Source organism: Cotesia typhae, unplaced genomic scaffold, assembly GCF_013202065.1.
Source record: "Cotesia typhae breed Kobodo isofemale line unplaced genomic scaffold, CoteBio_Ctyphae contig_5, whole genome shotgun sequence".
Taxonomy (NCBI): Eukaryota; Metazoa; Arthropoda; class Insecta; order Hymenoptera; family Braconidae; genus Cotesia; species Cotesia typhae.
The window spans coordinates 8273925-8293626 of NW_027423757.1; the positions used below are offsets into that span (position 1 = coordinate 8273925).

The 19702-nt window shown below is 31.4% G+C and overlaps 6 protein-coding genes across 8 annotated transcripts; 4 read left to right on the plus strand and 2 right to left on the minus strand.

The window, feature by feature from the left end:
• Nucleotides 1-445: 445 nt before the first annotated feature.
• On the plus strand, nt 446-7730 carry Acf (ATP-dependent chromatin assembly factor large subunit). Of its 3 annotated transcripts, none has more exons than XM_074248624.1 (7): nt 446-1011; nt 1382-1520; nt 1605-4879; nt 4960-5135; nt 5305-5418; nt 5776-6103; nt 6543-7730. In XM_074248624.1, exons 1-7 carry the CDS (start codon nt 899-901, stop codon nt 6742-6744), a joined length of 4347 nt encoding a protein of 1448 aa, XP_074104725.1. In that variant the 5' UTR covers nt 446-898; the 3' UTR covers nt 6745-7730. The 3 variants fall into 3 exon arrangements, with proteins under 3 accessions (XP_074104725.1, XP_074104724.1, XP_074104726.1); XM_074248623.1 differs by having other exon boundaries at nt 447-1011; nt 6531-7730; XM_074248625.1 differs by lacking the exon at nt 5305-5418 and having other exon boundaries at nt 448-1011; nt 6531-7730.
• A 90-nt stretch (nt 7731-7820) lies between these two features.
• Roh (reduction of Rh1) lies at nt 7821-8644 on the minus strand. Its single transcript, XM_074248658.1, has 3 exons — nt 8512-8644; nt 8118-8291; nt 7821-8038 (listed from the first exon to the last, which is right to left on the minus strand). The coding sequence occupies exons 2-3, from the start codon at nt 8284-8286 to the stop codon at nt 7968-7970; spliced, it is 240 nt and encodes a 79-aa protein (XP_074104759.1). The 5' UTR covers nt 8287-8291; nt 8512-8644; the 3' UTR covers nt 7821-7967.
• A 68-nt stretch (nt 8645-8712) lies between these two features.
• Nucleotides 8713-12849, plus strand: LOC141531111 (uncharacterized). Its single transcript, XM_074248629.1, has 3 exons — nt 8713-8871; nt 9263-11975; nt 12085-12849. Exons 1-3 carry the CDS (start codon nt 8847-8849, stop codon nt 12179-12181), a joined length of 2835 nt encoding a protein of 944 aa, XP_074104730.1. The 5' UTR covers nt 8713-8846; the 3' UTR covers nt 12182-12849.
• A 330-nt stretch (nt 12850-13179) lies between these two features.
• LOC141531113 (myotubularin-related protein 9) lies at nt 13180-16022 on the plus strand. Its single transcript, XM_074248633.1, has 6 exons — nt 13180-13806; nt 13879-14171; nt 14470-14573; nt 14653-14957; nt 15024-15347; nt 15425-16022. Exons 1-6 carry the CDS (start codon nt 13485-13487, stop codon nt 15829-15831), a joined length of 1755 nt encoding a protein of 584 aa, XP_074104734.1. The 5' UTR covers nt 13180-13484; the 3' UTR covers nt 15832-16022.
• A 63-nt stretch (nt 16023-16085) lies between these two features.
• On the minus strand, nt 16086-16989 carry Membrin (Golgi SNAP receptor complex member 2). The gene is made up of 2 exons (XM_074248656.1): nt 16712-16989; nt 16086-16616 (listed from the first exon to the last, which is right to left on the minus strand). Exons 1-2 carry the CDS (start codon nt 16849-16851, stop codon nt 16118-16120), a joined length of 639 nt encoding a protein of 212 aa, XP_074104757.1. The 5' UTR covers nt 16852-16989; the 3' UTR covers nt 16086-16117.
• Nucleotides 16990-17041: 52 nt separating this feature from the next.
• Nucleotides 17042-19671, plus strand: LOC141531115 (beta-catenin-like protein 1). Its single transcript, XM_074248634.1, has 6 exons — nt 17042-17219; nt 17314-17702; nt 17998-18329; nt 18455-19176; nt 19255-19438; nt 19525-19671. Exons 1-6 carry the CDS (start codon nt 17190-17192, stop codon nt 19611-19613), a joined length of 1746 nt encoding a protein of 581 aa, XP_074104735.1. The 5' UTR covers nt 17042-17189; the 3' UTR covers nt 19614-19671.
• The last annotated feature ends 31 nt before the right edge of the window (nt 19672-19702 follow it).

The following is a 19702-nucleotide window of genomic DNA, read 5'->3' on the forward strand; positions in this document are numbered from 1 at the left end:
ATAACAATAATGGTCAATAATTGTTACCCGCCAAAATTAACTGGCGGTAAAAATGTAAATGCTGCCAACTTTTTTATCGAGTTATTGATAAAAAATGTCAGCATTACCAGAGTATGAACATATCTTTATATTCTAGCAATTATTTTAATTCAAATTGAATATAAAAGTAAACAAGAGACAATTTAGTATCAAAGCGAATAAATAACTCAAAAACAGCACTTATAATTGAAAAGTCATAAACAAATCTTGGAAAATTTTCTTGAAATTTAATCGACCAAGATTTAAGTAATTAAAGCTGGCGGTAAAAATTCAGAATTAAAAAGTTGGTAGTGTAATGTGATAGTGTGAGTGTTATGTATGAATAGGCCGTAATTTCCGGTTTGTAATTGTATGCAGTATAAAGAGGAACAAGAGTGTGCCAGGTGTGTATACGCGTTGTTTCTTTTACTATCCGGGCACCGTTAACGTGCTTTGTCATGAGCTTATAAATTATTTTGGGGTTAAATTATATTAAAACTGTTATATATATTATTATCTAATCCATGAAGCTGTCATTAATATATTTAATAGTGTCGTCATAATAACTTATATATATTAAATGTGAAAAAATTAAAGTCCAAGGAACGAGGATAGAATGAGTGAGGATATAGTAGTGTGTTGTGTGTTGTAGAGGGAGAATAGTGAGTATTAGGCCACAAGAATTCAAGAGATACAAATCGACCAATTCTCATCGTTTACTTACTCAACATACAACTCAACCTGAATTTAGACAACGGTCTGTGTCCTGTTGATCATTTAAATTCATTTTATAAATCTGTAATATCTTATTATTATTGTTGTGATAATCATTTGAACATTGGATGTGAATAATTAAAATAGTTATCAAGTTAACATCGACATGCCGTACCTCAGGAAGAAGCCGTTTCAACGGCTTCATGTATCATCGGACTACAAGGATGACGATGAAGTCTTTCACTGTGAGGTTACGAGTGAAGTCTTCAAAGATTACAAGTAAGTTTTAGCAATTAATATTCGTAGCTCTTATTTTTGTTTTTAAATTAATTAGTAAACACTAAATTTTTAGAAAAATGTACCAAAATTATTAAAATAAAGTTACAAGTCTTATCGAAATTCATGTGATTCATGGCTCGCGTTCATTCAATACGTAGTTTCTGACGTGATGAGATTGTCGTGACGCGTCGAACGTAAAATAGCTAAAAACTTTCTCAATGCCACGCAATAGAACTTATTTCCCGCCTCAATAATCTTTTTGCTTAATTTTTTAATAAATAATAGACATTTAAACGTGTAGTGTGTCTTTTTAAAAAACACAGCAATGATTTTTAAACTGCTATTCTTAAAATTCATTTTTTGTTTACAGTGAATACTGCGAAAGAATTATACTATGCAATTCGACAATTTGGTCGTGTAGTATCACAGGAAAAACTAATATGACATATGAAGAGGCTCTTAATTGTGAGGAAAATGCTAAAAAGAGTCTCAAAGAATTTCCTATGGAGGTATGTTGTTTTATTTATTTTTTATTAAAGTTTTAAAGTGTAAAAGTAAAATTATTAATGTTATTTTTTTCAATAAATTTACAGTTGAGAACTCCGATCCTGTACCTGGCTTCTAAAACTCATAGAACGTCGTTCAGTGAAATGACAGACGATGTTTACCAATATGCTCGAGACCGTTATTTTGTTGGTGAAATGGTTGAAGCTAATTTAGTAAATGACATATGGTGTGACTGCCATATTTTACAAGTTATCGAACCAACAGAGGCACAATTAAAAGAGTATGCTAAGGAAAACTCTCAGGAGAGACAGTATTATCCACCAGCAAAATTATTTCGTTATGAAGTTGAACAAATGGACGGTGATATTAATCAAATAGCTATTCTTGAGGCTTCACAAGTTAGACGTAAAAAACTTCTATACAGCAAAGAACGTAATAAAATATTTTTACGGATGTTGTGTGAACAAAATAGTAAAGGTGTTTGGATTGTAAAAGATTCAATACAACAAAAATATTCAATTCCAAAGGTACGTTTTGATACAATATTTTCAGGCCCACTGCCAGATTTTAATTTACCGAAAAAACCGATTGTTAAACAAAAACAAGTTACGTTGGACAAATTTCTTACGTCTGATGTTAGTAAGCACAGAGCATTTGAGAAACCTGATCCACTTAATAAAATAAGTTCTGGAGGAAGTATTCAAGTGAAGAAACATCGCAAACCTAGAGCCAATGGGAAATTTAAGAGTGAAGCTACAGTTAAAGAGGAGAAGGAGAAACGCAAAGAACAACGAAATGAAATTCGAGAACGTAAGAGAGAGGAAAAACAAAAACTTGCTGTTTTTGCTGCTTACGTTAGGGAATGGAATAAACCTCGTGAGGATCTTGAATGTGAAGATTTAAGACCCATTTTAGAGGCAACACCCGTAGATTGTGCGATACCAAATAAAAACTTTGGTGATTTTGCTATGATTCTTGAATTTTTACAATTTTTTTATGACGAACTAGAAGTAAATTCGTATTTTCCGGGTGGTCTGACTCTTGATACTTTGGAAAAAGCATTGTTGGTTAAAGAAGTGTCCGGACCTTGGAGTGACTTGATTCAATTTCTTCTGGCTAATATTTTTAAATATCAAGCTCAGGAAGAAGATGAAATTCATGAATCTAATTCAAAAAATGACACCATAAATTTTGATCACGGTGTTTCTTCGATGGCAGAGGCTGTTAAATTAGCTACAAGAGCATCAGCTTGGTGTCAAACACATCACGGATGTCAGCTATCAGAACTTACCCTGGATCATGTCACACTAAGTGAAATCTTACGACAGCATCTATTGAGCTCTGGTGGTAGAATCGGTGAAGCAGCATCTAAGTGGAGATATTCTGAACGTGGTGGCTATACTAATTACGATGACCCAGCTCTTCTATTAAGGATAAATCAGCCACGACTTCTTCGACTTCTTGGACATCGCAGTGTGTGCGAGTTTGATCTCGAGGATCGACTTTGCGTAGCTACTTGTCTTATTAATCAATTGTTGACTTTTGCTGCTATTCGTGATATTATTGATGAACGTTACGAAAAGGTTCATCAAGCACGTCGTGAACTCAAGTCTCTTTTAGTAGCTGAGCAAAAGAAGGAAAAAGAAGAAAAGGAGCGAATAAAGGAACGTGAAAAAGATAATAAAGTAGAAGGGGATAAAACATTGGACGATAAAACCGATGACAAACCGAAAAAAACTCGTGGAAGTCGTGAAGAAGAAAAGCTTCGTGAAAAATATGAACAACAGTTATCAAAATTAAAACAAGCGTCTAAAGATGATCAGATGATGCTTTACTTGGGTTCTGATCGTGCTCATCGTAGATACTGGCGTTTACTCTCAATTCCTGGTTTATTCGTCGAGAATGACGATAGAACACCAGGCTCGTGCCTTACTGACGGTACGCCTTATCTGCCTGAATTACAAGATAAAGATTCAGCCAATAAATACCTCAAAAATAAATTTGAAGATGAAGTTAGTGATAAAGAAAATAATATTAATGAGGCAAAGACGTCACAAGTTACTAAAAAAACAGTGACCTTCGCCGATACTAATGGCATTAATAATAAATTGTCTACGAGAGAATTAAATGATATGAGAAAAAAATTAATGGCTTGTACAGGCGACAAAGAGTGTCCCGTCCATTGCAAGAGGCCGGAAACAAAATGGAAGTTCTACGGTTCCTCCGAGGATATTGAACAAGTTATGAATAACTTAAGTATACGTGGGTTACGCGAAGGTGAACTCCGGCATAATATTAGTCAAGAACTAGAAAGTCTCAAGACTGCCATAAACAATTGCCCGAAGCACAAACTCAATCCAAAATTATTTCCACAAACGTCTCAAGAGGCATCCAACAGTAGGACATCAAAAAAACTTAAGAACGAAAATACAAATCTTAATTACCCTCCAGATATTCCAATCGATGAAGTTATGGAGCTCTCACTGCGAGACTTCATTCTCGAAGTAGAAGATAAAATAAAAGTAGGTTGTCTTGGAGCACTTAAAGTAAAAGATCGTGACGCTTGGAGAAATGCAATTACTAATTGTCAGTACGATAAACAATGCGATAAACTTGTTTACGGTCAGCACGAAATAGAAGCAGATGTTCCGATAAACTCAACATTAGATAAAATAAAGAGTGAAACACGGCAAGGTAGTCGGCCAGGAACACCAGATTCTGAAGTTGGCAGTGGAATCGGAAAAACTTATCAAGATCCGGGTAAATATTTGGGTCCTCCTGATGAAAATGAACTTGTAGTTGACTCGAAACAACAAATGCGAATCCGGCAGATGGCTTGTGCAATTTTGCAATTATCACAAGCTGTAGAGCATAAATATTTAAAAAAGCCATTGGGACATGATGATAAGGATAAGAAACATTTAGGTGAAGAGGGCAAAGAACGATGGGAACATTCTCTTATGATGTCTTCGAGCTGGTCTCAATTATTTATTCATATAAATACTTTGGAGAGTAGTATCGCGTGGAGTAGAAGTGCACTGAATGCTCGGTGTCGTATCTGCAGAAAATGCCGCGACGCTGAAAATATGCTACTCTGCGATGGATGTAATAAAGGCCATCATTTGTACTGTCTCAAACCTAAACTTACTTGCGTACCCGAGGGTGACTGGTTCTGTGTAACGTGTAAGCCGCCTGATACAAAATCAAAACCAAAAAATAAAAAAAGAAGAAAGTTTGACGAGGAAGATGAAGAAGAGGCCCTGACCAAAGATACACGTCACGCTCGTTCACGACGAGTTTTGTCTAGTGATGATGAGGCTGAAGATGAAGCTGCTCCAGGTGAAGAGACTGTAGAAGAAAAGTAAGAATATTTAATAACAATAATAATAATAGTAATTATTTTATTAATATTTTTAATAAAAATTATTTTTTTTTTTTTAGACCTAAATTCCGAGAACTTTGTGCGATTTGTAATAATTCTGGTAGTGTGATCGCTTGCGACACATGCGTTAAATTATATCACATTGGTTGCCTTGATCCACCACTTTCGAGGGCACCCCGTGGAAGATGGTCTTGCTACGAATGTCGAAATATACGGAAAAATGCAACTAGACGCGGTAAGTTACTCAAATTTATTAAATAATATCTAAATAAAGAAAAAAATCGAATTCTATTGAAAAATAATAAAATCAGAATTAATTTTATAACATGGCGCAGAAGTAGTTAGAGTCAAAATAAAACGTAGATAAAAAAGTTCGAAGGGTTTAGCATTGAGTATGTTATTAGCGCGAGGTCGCGAGAGGGAGAGAGACAGAGAGCGATCGTGTGCGGCAGCTGCACGTTTCCGCATCCACAATTTTGCCAAGAGCCTTCTTCGTACAGAAACTTACAACTGGGATGGTCTGTATTAAAAACCCGAGTAGCATCCAGCTTATATACCATATACTACTCATTTACAACCCGTATTTGTATTTATCCTGAAGCAGCCATCATAATCCTGATTAAAAATTTATTAAAATAATTATCACTTAATCATTCGGTTCAACACATTGGTCGATAACATTTACACGCTAGATTTTTATAATTTACAATATTAATCACACTTTTTTTGCTCTAATAAATTTATTGATATCTCACTCACACTGCTTTATTAAATCATACATTAATAATTGATTGAAAAAATAATTATTAATTGTTACTAATAATTATAGAGTAGAAAATTTATCATATTTATTTATTTATTTATTTATTGAGTAGATAGTAGTGCATCAGAGGAAACAGATGTGCTACCTCGTCAAACAAGACGTGCAACCAAGCGAGCTGCTGCTGATCAAGATAAAACATTGCACGAGCTTTTGAAAGAAGTAATGCATCACAAAGAATCCTGGCCATTTTTATCACCTGTCACTGCTAATGAAGTGCCTGATTATCATGAATTTATAAAACATCCGATGGACTTTGGAACAGTAAAGAAAAAATTAGAAGCTGGTCTTTATGAAAATAATTCACATTTATTTTTTTCTGACTGTCTTCTTATTTTTGAGAATTGTCAAACTTATAATCAACAAAATAGCGCTGTTTACAAGTGAGTATTTATTTTATTAAATCCAGAATCTAGGTTCGGATGCCAGAGATTCATGGAATGTAATTAACACATTTTTTTTTATTTTATTAATAAACGGTTACTGCTGTTTGAACTGTGTGATTTTAATTCAATGATGAAAAATGAGTTGTTCTTTTTATTTATCTAACTCTTTCGAATTTCTTGCATGAAAGTTTTCTTATTGGATTTTTTAATTACATTTCGCACGTAATTACAACTGCATGATCGATTCATTTATTGATTGATAATACGAAATCATAAATCATTTTAACCAAGGCCTTAGTTTTTATGTAATAAATATTTCTCGGAGAACCAAACGCTGAATGATGCAACATATGAAAATCTTTGGCCTCCGAACATTAAATTAATTATATGCATGAAGTATTCAGTTATACATTCCTGAAAATAGTTATGTTTACAGAGCTGGTATGAGGCTAGCCAAGTTTTTTGAGAAGAGGAGCAAAGAAATGGGCTTTAATTACGATGATGAAACTTCTAAATTACCTCCGGTCAAGAGACTAAAACTAGAAAACGGAGATGGTGATCATATTAACGAAACTTCAAAGTTGAGTTCTCTTGCGGACAATGGCACAGAAGAGACTAAAGTTAATGGGGATAATTAAGATAAAGACTGCACTTTATTTATTTGTTTGTTTTGGTACAGAGAAACAATTAAAAGAAAAAAATACAATGTAATATTTTTAAATTTAAATGGTATAAAAAAAAAATATTAATTGTAATGATAATTATAATAGAATGTACCTTATTTTTATCATGAGATAAATCGGTGTGTCTACAATTTTCGCGAAATAATTTTGTTTCCATACTACATATGTCAGTATAATAATTCATCCAATTGAAAAATTACTATGCGAGATCACCAATCAAAAACAAACGAATACTCATCACGAGAGTTTGCTCTCTCAATAATTTTTTTACACAGTATTATAACATTTCAAAAGCATAATATTATTTAATTGATTTAAACACCGTAATCTCAATAATAAAAAATAAAAATGGATGAAAAAGACAAAATAATTAAAAAAACTAGCATAATATTATTCATAGTTGATTAAGCAAAATATAATTAATAATTTTTAATTAATTGTTAATTTTTAGTGAACAAAGGAAATATTTTTTACTCAATTATTTATTACGTTTAGTTATTATATAAATACTATTCTTAGATTAGTTTTATTTTTCGAGAGACCTATGACATAGTATATAGATAAATGTATTTGTTTAGAATCGTAATTATTTTCGGCTGTTGATTTTTATACAACAGCAATAATAATAATAATAATAATATATATCCATCGTTAACTTATTAATTAATTAATACTCGTTTATAATTAATCGGTGAAAAGGTGGTCTCATCGTTAGTACTTATAGGATTTTTATTCGTTCCAGCAATTAATTAAACAAGATTATTTAATTCCGAAAGAACTTGTTTAAATTTAGGCTGGACCTGCAAGAGTTTTAAGGTACAAAAAAAAACTAAATAAAAATAGAACGATCATAGAGGATTTGACGGCACAACAGAACCAATTCTTTGTAATAATCTCTGTTTTATACAATTAATTTGGTAATAAATGCCTCAAAAGCGCAACTATTTTTATTAAATCCTTACTTATTAACATTGATTATTATTATGACTTAAATATATCATTGATAAATAATAAATTAAACAATTGACCAATTAATTTACTCAATTTATTGCATATCCAATAATTACAATAAGTATGTTTTTTTAATTTAATTCATTGGAGTGTCTACGAATTATCCATAGATGTTTTTAATCATCTGCAATGAGCTACATTCTTGATATTTTATTTACCAAGAAAAATTAATGGCTTTCGCCTGAAAATTCTTTCCTTCTGATCTCACGCCATTTTTCAACATTTTCAGGTGAGTTTACTGAAAGTAAAATAATCAATAAATTTTTAACTCTTTTTTTTTACGTTTATGTTGTAAATTAAAATAAAATAAGACTTACCCATTCTTTGAATTTTCCAGTAAATTGGCATGGTGCAAAAGAGTCCAATAACCCAGTACTTGGTCATCCAGGCGTGTTTCCAATAATATTTGTAAGGAAACATTTGCAATTTAGCTGTCCAAGTGTACGGATATTTCATCATCCGATCTTTGGGGACATTTACATCCATGATTACTGAAATTATTATAAATTTAAACCATCAGAACTAATTAATGAAATACTGTGAATTACATAAAAAAAAAATTATTTTATTGGTTAAACATTGACATCTAATCAACAGCTAATTTTTTCAAACAAGTGACAGAAACTAAATGATAATTAAACACAGATATAATCAAGAAACTTTTAATTAATTAATTTTTTTAATAAAATAAATTTTTAGATTAATTATTACCTTGATATAATTTCTCAGGCGTAGGTTAATTTTGAGTTACGTAAAGAAAACTACACTGAGTTGGAAATGATGTCGACAGTCGATATTATGTTTTATACATATATATTTTCGATATATGTTACTCTAGTGGTGGATTACAAAAACTAAAAAGAATTTTAAAATACAACGGGGGAGAGAGCGCCACCAACGGTCATTTTAAAAGTGACCGGTCGTGTTATTTCCTGCAACGTTCGTACACACGTAATTGTTTTTAGGTGCAAAACTAAAGGATCATTGTGTTTTATATAATTTTTATATTATTTTAACGTGTTAACGCTTGTCGGTGTGGGACAATAATGTCCCTGAGAAAAGTGCGAAGAGGTTTGTTGTTTAATAATTATTTAATTTTTATAAAATAATGTGTAAAAATTGTGGTTACTAAATGATAAAGCGTGCACCTGGTGCATTATTTGGGCGGGCTAGAGTCAGATATGGCGTCAATTTTGGCGGCTCGGATCAAAACACCAGTTGATTTATTTATATATCAAATATTAAGTGTAACTATTAATAAGTTATAAATATATGTTGTTTTTTCTTTCAATTTAAATATAATATTTTACGAAAAAAATATTTATTTTATAAATTTTCACGATTATTATTAATAAATATTTAACAACAACATTCAATTAATATTTACTGATAGTGAATTAAAAATTTTTTTTTCAATTATTTTTATTTCTTCAATTCTTTAAATTAACGAATTTAATTACAGGCACAAAAACTGACGGTGAAGACGATAAAACGATGGAACAGGATACCAGCATAATCCCAAAGACTCCAGACGACAGTAATCGTATCTTAAGAACACGCCGCCAACTAAAATTAAAAAATACCGATGAGTCTGATGTAATTGACGGCACGCCGCAATTGAATGAATCTAAACGACCTAGAAGAAAACCTAGAGGAAAAAAAACTGCTGAAACAGCTGATGATTCTGTAAATGTATCTGTGGCAATGAGCAGTAGAAAAAAAACAAGAAAAGATAAAGATGACAATGTTACTTTGTTAACTGAAAATTCTATTTTAGCTGATCAGACCCTCACAAAAGCACCAGTTTCAGCTAAAAAAACACGTGGCCGTAAACGTTCTGTGGCTGAAAAAGCTGATGTTGATACTGATGATGATAAAAAAGTTGATGATACGGTAAATAACGAGCGTGAAGCGGAGAATGTTGTAAGCATTGATACTAAAGTTACACTTGATAATGATCAAGAAGAAAAGTCAAATGAAGATGTTGAGGTTAAGGCGGTATCTAAACGAGGTAGAAAACAAGCTGCAACTCCAATAAATCCTCGAACTCGTCAGCTTAGAAACCGTAACATTAATTCACCAACTACGGTCGTCACTCCCGAAAGTAGCCCAATTACTGTTCATCTTACTCCTCATCGTGCGACAAAAACACCTAGGAAATCGCCTGTTAATATTGGATCACCAAAAACACATACGCTTAGTCCTCAACGATTGTCTAAGACTCCTCGGAAGCTATCAATCATGAATGATTCTCCGATTTCATCAGATTTATCATCAAACCTTGGAACACCTCATACTGATTTATCAAAAAGCTTGTCTTCTCGTAAATCTGCAAAATCAACTAAATCTCCTAGACTTTCTTTAAAGTCTCCAAAATCACCTAGGGTGCTATTGAAATCACCAAAAGCTCTGAGAGTTTCTTTGAAGTCTCCAAAATCTCCAAGGAATTCTTTGAAATCTCCAGGAACTCCTTTGAAGTCTCCAAAGTCTCCTAAATTGTTGCCAAAATCACCGAAATCTCCTAGAAAATCTTTGAAGTCTCCAAAATCACCTAAAATTAATCAAAAGTCAAAAAGTCCTCGTGTACTTTCAAATAAAATAATAAAATCACCAAAAAATGGTCCAGCTACGCCAGTTAAATCTCCGTCTCCAAATAAATCACCGAGTAAACAAGCATTAATTGAACCTCTAAAGATCAATGATAAAGTTCGGTCTCCACAATTGGTTCTTCGGAAATTATCACCTCGTAAAACACAAGAAAAAGTTTTAGAAACACCAATTTCCAACAGCAGTATATTAGAGAATTTGCCTGAAAAACCTGCTACTCCTCGACGGTCGAAGTCGACAGCATCTAAACGTTCATCTATTACAACTTCAGGAACACCGTTGAGACCCATTCCGACCCCTAAACACAACGACTCCAAAAAATCAGCTCACAAATCTTTTGTCGGTGACACAAATACACCTTTAACATTGTTTGCAATGAAACATGGTTCAGGACTGATGTCATCGACTCCAAGAGAGAAGATCCGCCGGTCGTTGAATCTTTCTCTAAATTCTGACCAAATTGTAGACTTACGTGATACTCCATTCAGTGTGCAATCATTTTATGGAAAGATATCACCAAGAACATCCACTCGTATTCATGATTCAACCTTTTCTAAAATTGCTGACGAAACAAATCCGTTGATTACTGATGATGAATCTTTCGATATGAGTGGAATCAAGACTGTCGAGCAATCACAACAAGATGTTGTGACAGGTAAACAGGATTCATTGATATCTGAAGACAACAGTGAAAATCTTAACAATACGTATGAACTTGCTGAGCCCCAAACACCAGAATTGAAGAAAAAGAAGAAGAAGCAAGAAGAAGAGGAAATATCTGGGAATAATACTTACGAATTGGACGAACCAAAAACACCCGCGTTACGCAAAAAAAGAATTGCAGTAGAAACCAGCATTATTGTTGGTGATGTTGCTGAAGAAAAAGGATCAAAAAGAATCTGTCGAGTAAGATTTGCCAGTCCATCTGTAAATTCAATTTCCGCTGTTACTGAGAAAACTAAAGATATAGCTACAAGAACAGCTACTCCTGGTAAAGCAACATTGAAAAAAACTGGTTTTGTGACGATCCGTAATCCAACTAAAACAAATAAAATTTCACCTAGAAGAAGAACTAGTTCTCTATCGAATCTACCTAGACCAAAACCTAGTGCCAATAAACGCTCGCTTTCGACAATTGATTTGTCCAGGTCTGCTCAGAAAGCATTGCAAAATGAATCAGTCAATAGGCTAAGCAGAGCTAGACACTCAGTGCAATCGGATAAAAAACCCGAAGTAAAACCAATGTCTGCTAGAAAAGTACCAAACTTTGCTCAAATACATCAGAAAAAATTTGAGCAAATGGAATCTGTTGTAGATGCCAAGAAAAGAGTTGAAACTCGTCACAATACCTTGACAAACAATCTTCAAGTAGCATCGACAAGTGTTTCTAAGCTAGTTACACCTAATACTCTAAAAACGGCAAGTAGGCAGATAAAAGCACCAGCTGCTACAGACAAAGGTATTAGTCCAGGTGATACCGTTAATGGTGTATTCAATAGATTTGGGTATAAAGTACGAAAGGAAGAAGCTACTAAAATAGTCAATAAAAAATTGCCGACTAAAACTAGGTAAATATATATATATATATATATATTTTTTTTTTTTTTTTATTATAAGAAATTAAATACTGTAGTTCATTTATTGAATTGCTGTTATTATTATTTTTTTTTATTTTAGTGAAGAGAAAAAAACAGAGAAGCGGACGATATTGAAAGGAGTTAGATCTAACCGTAGATTCGAAATGCTAATGAATCTCCGCAGAATTAATCAATAAAATTATTATTATTATTTTTATTATTGATTAGTTAATTAAATAACCAACTAGTTAACTATCTCATTTCCATTGTACAGATAATTGGGTGAATAATTTAAATTTGATATAACTATAATCATATTTAAGTTTTTTGCCCTGATATAATTTGTTTTTGAAGTATAATTAAATTATAATTGTTTAAAAGGGTAAGAACTAATAAGGTATAAATGACGAAAAAAAGGACACTAATAGTGAACTCGAAAAATGTTGCTTTTTAAAAAAAATAACAAAAAAAAATTTTTATTTCGCGCATTAATATTAATATCATAAATTTTTATTTATAAAATGGTTTAATCATTGGAATTGGTAAAAATTGTAGTTGGCCATTTTACAATGCAAAATTATATTTATACATATATATACTTACATTATAAAGAGGAATTATTAAAAAAAAAAAAAAGAGATGTATTTTTCACCAAGTGCGCGCAATTTAAAATAATAAAATCTTGTTATAAAGTAATTTTAAGTAATAGTAATAAAACGACATATATTACAAAAGGGATAATATTGTAATGAATATGTTTACATAATTTTAAATGTTAATTGTAGACTTGTTGTGTTATAAAACAGAAACGTTTCAAATGTAAAATGTAATAAAAAATTTACATCTATAAATATTTTAAATATAATGTTTAATGTAATGACTTTAATTATGAAAATTTCTATCTATTAAGTACTTTTTCTCTTAATTAAAAATTCGGAGGCTCTCTGTCTATTATTAATTTTCATAAAATAAAATTTCCATTGAAAATATGCTTACAGCAATAAGTAATATTTGTTTAATTAACAATTAAAAATTTTTGTCCAAATTTAAGAGTAGGTATCGTTTACTTATATCCCATGAATAATATGTATCATCGAGATATGGGTAAAATATACCCGCTAAAATTTAATTATTTTAAATTTGTCTCGGCAATTTTAATTGCACAGTTACTGCCATCTTTTAGTAAGTATTAGGTAAAACTGTTTTATCACACGAAAATAATGTACCCGTGGTAATATCTTGCTGAAAACTAAACTACTATACCTATATATACTTCCTCTCTTTTCCCCTTGTACCCTTGTCAATCTTTGCCGCATATGTTTTGTCAGAGAAGCAGGCCAGTGTGTAATCGAAGGAAATATTGACATTTACTTTTTGTATATTTTGATTCCAACGATGATTTTAAATGTTACTGTCAATGTGTGTTTATAAATTAAATTATTTAAATAAATTAACATAGTAATAATTAAGGCTATTTTATAAAAATAATAATTATAAAAGATGGAATTTTTTGATATGATACCCGTCCCTAAAGTCGGTTGTGTAGTACTGACAGAAAAAAAAAATGAAAAGCAATCAAGACTTGAGGGAACACTTTGTCTTAGTGATCACCACCTTCTGTTGTCATTCAGAGAGGAGTTTCGCAAAGACCTTTGGTTACTCTACCGTAATATTGACGTTATTGAAAAAAAAACTAACAATCAAATCCCTGGTGGTAGTATTGTGTTGAAGTGTAAAGATTTTAGAATTTTACAACTTGATTTTATTTCTACTGATGATTTATTAAATATCGCAACATCTTTAGAAAAACTGTCATCACTTGGTAAATATTTATTTATTTATTTATTTATTTATTTATTTATCTCGAGTACTTTATTATTATTTTTATTTCAAGATCAAACATTACAATATCCATTTTTTTTTCGCCCACAAATGCTAAATCTCGATAAAAACCAAAGTGAAAATGGTTGGACAGCGTTTACTCCAGTATCAGAATGGTCTCGATTACTGGCATCTCATGGAGATGAATGGAGAATAAGTTATCTTAATCGGGACTATAAAGTATGTAACTCATATCCATCGACAATGGTAGTACCTCGATTAATTGACGATCAAATGATAATATCATCAGCAGCATTTAGAGAAGGAGGAAGATTTCCAGTGTTGTGTTACAGACATGAGGGAGGAGTATGTTATCTATTCATATTATAAATTATAACACTGAAGTTGACAGATATTAAAAATTTTTTTTTTTAATTTTACAACAATTAAATTATAAAAAAAAATTTAATTAAAAAGTTTCACATGTGAAAATTAATGAAAATTACAAGTGAAAATTTTTAGAAGCATTTTTTTATTGTAATTAATTTGTTAAAAAAATTTTTAAAATTGACAGCTGACCGCTAACTTCAGTATTATTATAAATTATTATTTAATAATTTTACCTATATTTGAATTATGTTATTAATTAATTATTTAATTACAGAGTATTCTATTTAGAAGTGGCCAACCATTGTGTGGGGCTACAGGAAAGAGATGTAAAGAAGATGAGAGGCTGTTAAATGTTGTCCTGGGTGCTGGAAGACGCGGGTTTGCTATTCTTGTAAATTAATAGCTCCTATTGTTGATTTATCAAAGAGTATTAATTATCTTTTCTTTACTTTATTAGATATATAATTGACACACGATCCTCTAATCAAGCGCAAAGTGCTCGAGCAAGAGGTGGAGGAACAGAAATAGACTCTGCTTATCCCCAATGGCGAAAAGTATTCAAAAGTGTTCCCCGTCTTTCAGATTTGGCTGAAAGTCTTAGCAAATTAATAGAGGCTTGTAATGATATTTCATGCTCTACTAGTCAATGGCTGTCTAGATTAGAAAGTAGTGGATGGTTATCAACTGTTCAGAGTGCTATGAATGCTGCCTGCGTTGCCGCGCAGTGCCTTCATCAAGAGCTAGCAGCTGTGCTAGTCCACGGTAAATTAATCTGTAGTATAATTTTTAATCTATTATAACATAAAAATACTGATTTAAATTTTTTAGGAGGCGCTGGTCGTGATTCGACTCTTGTTATTACAAGTATAGCACAAATTATTTTAAATCCTGATTGTAGAACTATAAGAGGCTTTGAGGCTCTTGTAGAACGTGAGTGGCTTCAAGCAGGACATCCTTTTTATACAAGAACACGACATGGAGCGTATTACCCAACAAATTCACAACATTCACCTCATGCTCCAACTTTCCTTCTCTTTCTTGACTGTCTTTATCAATTGCACTATCAATTTCAATCTAGTTTTGAGTATACGACTGATATGCTTATTGAACTTTTCAAGCATGCTTACTTTTCTGGATATGGAACATTTTTAGGTAAGGAAAAGTTATCAAAATAGTTGTTGGTAATGTTTAGTGGAATTTGTTTAAAAATTTTGAATTAATTATTTTAGGCGATTGTGAATCAGATAGAGTAAGTTTACGCTTAGCTGAACGTACTACCAGTATTTGGACTTATATAAATAGATCAGAGTCATTGGAAAAATGGATGAATCCATTGTACGAGCCCAATCTTGGAATTATTTGGCCTAGTGTAGCACCAATCAGTATTAATTTATGGAAAGAATTGTATTTAAGCCACACCTCGGCGTCACCTTGGGATGGATTCATCACCTGCGTCACTCAAATAAAACAGAATCATTTGGCTGTTAAAAAAATCGCTAATCAATTACGAATACAGGTGCGTCGAGCTTTAGACGAGATTATTTGTGATCCAAATACTTCCTGTCAAACTGAAAATGAGCAGGAACAATTGTCTCCCTGTTTTGCACAATTAACGGTAGAATCTCAAAAAACTTAATTAAATATTATTTATTTCATACACTTAAATAAAATAATAATAATAACAATAACATTAAATAGCAATCATAATATAAAAATATATTGTATAAATTTCAGATGAAAAATTCATCATTTTAAATTTATTCTTCTTCTTAAATTAATGCAATATGTACAAAGATTATAATTTAATTAAGGAATGTCAATAATATACATAAATAACAATAATAATAATAATAATAATAATAATAATAATAATAATAATAATAATAATAATAGTGGTAATATTTAATTTAATAAGTTAAAGTTCATGTCATATACAATACAACAAGTGTCATTATTATACATGTAATAATAATACCAGCGACTAAGATAAAACCATCTTGACGTGCACGATTTTCAATTAATCGCATCGTCGTATTTGATAAACCCAAAGTATTACCAATATCGATTAAACGTCTATGTGCACCTTTGATAGTCATTCTCTGTGATCTTAAATTTTCTAGAATACCCGAACCGTGTTGAATTAAATTATCAATACCCTCGTTTGCATTTCTAACTTGAACATTGTGTTGAATATTGTGATCAATCATAATATCAATATGATCATTGGTTGTAAATTGACGCGATAAAAGTGCCTCTCTTTCTTCTTCCTCTTGTTTACGACGATACTGTTGACTTCTCCATGAATTTAAAGCAGCATTTAAATGCCTACTGTCATATTTCAATTGATCTACTCTCATTTTAGCATTTTGTCGTTGGGTTATTGGGCCTTTCATACATAGTACGTCCAATTTTTCACAATTACTAGTTAAAAAAAAAATAATAAACATATAAATACTATTAATTAAATGATTTTAATTATTTAGATGTAAGTAAATAAATAAATAATAATTAGTTACCTATTTATTAAATTTATTTTAGCAAGTATATCACTTTCAATGATATTTACATCAACATTGGCTAAAGGTCTGTCCAGCTGCGTGAATAAATGCTGAGTTTCTTGGATTAATTTATTTGTTTGATGATAAAGTGCCTCCATTTTTCGTTGCTTATTATTGATTACTAAATATAAAAGTTTAATTTATTATTCACACTTAAAAAATAATTAATAAGGTGGTGTTTTAGTGACGTGTAATATTATCTATCTATTGCCATGCTCTTGCAGTCGGAGCAAACGTTAATAGCGCCATCATTAAACTTGAGGAATTTCATGAAAGCTTGAAAAACAGCTGGTTGTATTTATTCTTTACTCTTAAGTTCCAAAACAATTATATTTTATATACAATTGAAAAACAAATCATTTTCACAATCAATAAAAGTGCTACAACAAATTTTTACGTTCGCTATTTATTACTCCATACATAATTTTGATCTAAAATGGACGTAGGAGAACTCTTGTCTTATAAAGTGAGTAATTTATTATTCTTTATTGAAAACAAAAAGCCGATATACTTAACCTCTTAATTGTGAATGTTGATAATTATTTTTTAATAATTTACAGCCTCCGTCAACGACAAAACGTAATCATGAAGACGAAGATGAAGATGAAGATGAGTGGGAAAATAGCAAGAAGAAAAAAATAAATAAAACTCCATATCATCCACGACAAAGTTATGCTCGTGAGGTTGAACTGACTCCTGTGAGAAGTCAACCTGAACCTCCTACACCGACGCGTAATCCATCACGAGCAGGAGAATCAAATGCTAAGGAGATGGTGGAGCCTGAATTAACCGAGCAACAAAAAGCTGAAATTCTGAAACTTGTTGAGACTGAAACCCCAGAATTTGAAGCGCTTGATGAAACCAATCTCAAACGGATGGTTCTACTGTTTGAAAAACGAGCGTTTAGAAATCAGGAAATGCGCGTTAAATTTCCCGATCAACCGGAAAAGTAATTAATTAATTATTTCTTTATTTTAAACAATACACTGAATTCTATAGCAAAGCCATTAAGGGGGTATTCGAGTGTAGAAGCACGAATTTGAGGTGTTTTTTCGGGTGCTATAAATAAAAAACCAAAAATATTTTTAGTATAAATTTTTTTAAAAGGAGTTTATTAATGTTTTGAGAATACAAAAAAAAAAAAAAAAAAAAATACTGAAAAAATTATATGGTCTTAAAGCGTTTAAATAATTAAATTTTTTATCTTAATTATACAGTATTTAATTTGGTTTTCTATTTTTTAGATTCATGGAATCGGAAGTTGAATTACACGAGACACTTCAAGAACTTCATATAGTCTCAACTAACCCAGACTTGTATCCAATGATGGTTGAACTGAGAGCAATTCCTTCATTACTCGAATTACTGTCTCATGAAAATACCGACATTGCTGTGGGGGTAGTTGATCTGTTGCAAGATTTAACGGACGTTGATGTTTTACAGGAGAGCCAAGAAGGAGCTGATGCATTAATTGATGCTCTTCTAGACCAACAAGTTTCTGCTTTGCTGGTACAAAATCTCGATAGGCTTGATGAAACGGTTAAAGAAGAGGGTGACGGCGTGTTCAATACTTTAGGTAATAATTTTACTTATAAATTAATTCATTTATTTACTTGTGTTTTGTTGAGTAATTTATTAATGTCGTAATTTATATATGAATTTTATTAGCAATAGAATATTAATAGAAAAATATCCTTGCAGCTATTTTTGAGAATCTCTTGGAATTCAGGCCAGAATTGTGTGTCGATGCTGGCAAACAAGGACTGTTGCAATGGTTGCTTCGCCGTCTTAAAGCCAAACTTCCATTTGATGTTAATAAATTATATGCCAGTGAAATATTATCGATACTGTTGCAAAATAGCTCTGAAAATAAATTATTATTGGGTGATCTTGATGGAATCGATGTTTTACTACAACAATTGGCTTATTACAAGCGCCATGATCCACAAACAGCCGAAGAACAAGAAATGATGGAAAATCTGTTCAATGTTTTATGCTCAAGTTTGATGGAAACTGTTAATAGAGACAGATTTCTACGGGGTGAGGGCTTACAGCTTATGAATTTAATGTTAAGAGAAAAAAAATTGTCCCGTAATGGATCATTAAAAGTTCTCGATCACGCTATGAATGGCCCAGATGGTAAAGATAATTGTTCTAAATTCGTTGATATTCTTGGCCTCCGCACAATATTTCCTCTCTTTATGAAAACGCCTTCAAAAAATCGCAAAAAAATTTTTACTGCCGAGGAACACGAAGAACATGTTGTTTCTATAATTGCAAGTATGTTAAAAAATTGTAAAGGTCCGCAACGTCAAAGATTGCTCAGTAAATTTACAGAAAATGATTATGAAAAAGTTGATCGTTTGATGGAACTACATTTTAAATATTTGGAAAAAGTTGAAGAAGTTGAAAGTAACGCCAAGGTAAGTTTTTATTTATTTAAAAATTATTTTTAAATTTTTAATTATTAATGTCCACTAATAAAAATGAATGAATTTCAGGAAGATGACGATGAAGAAGAATCTTATTTGAAAAGATTAGAAAATGGATTATATACATTACAATTAGTTGATTATATATTATTAGAAGCTTGTGCCGGTTGTCTTCCAGCAGTCAAACAACGTGTCACCCGAATATTATCCCAACGTCGTGCATCCCTTAAAACAATCAGGCATATAATGAGAGGTATTTAGTTAGCAAATAATTAATTTGATTTTAAAAAACTTAGTCTTTTAAAAATGTTAACAATAATTTATTATTTTATTTTACAGAGTACGCAGGAAATCTCGGTGAAGCAGGAGATGCAGAGTGGAGAGAAACAGAACAACAACATATTCTACAATTAATCGATAAATTTTAAATATCCATTTTTTCCCTTTCCTTTTTATAAAATAAATATTATGGTAAGAAAAAAAAAACAAATCAGATTTATTTACTTATTGAATTAAA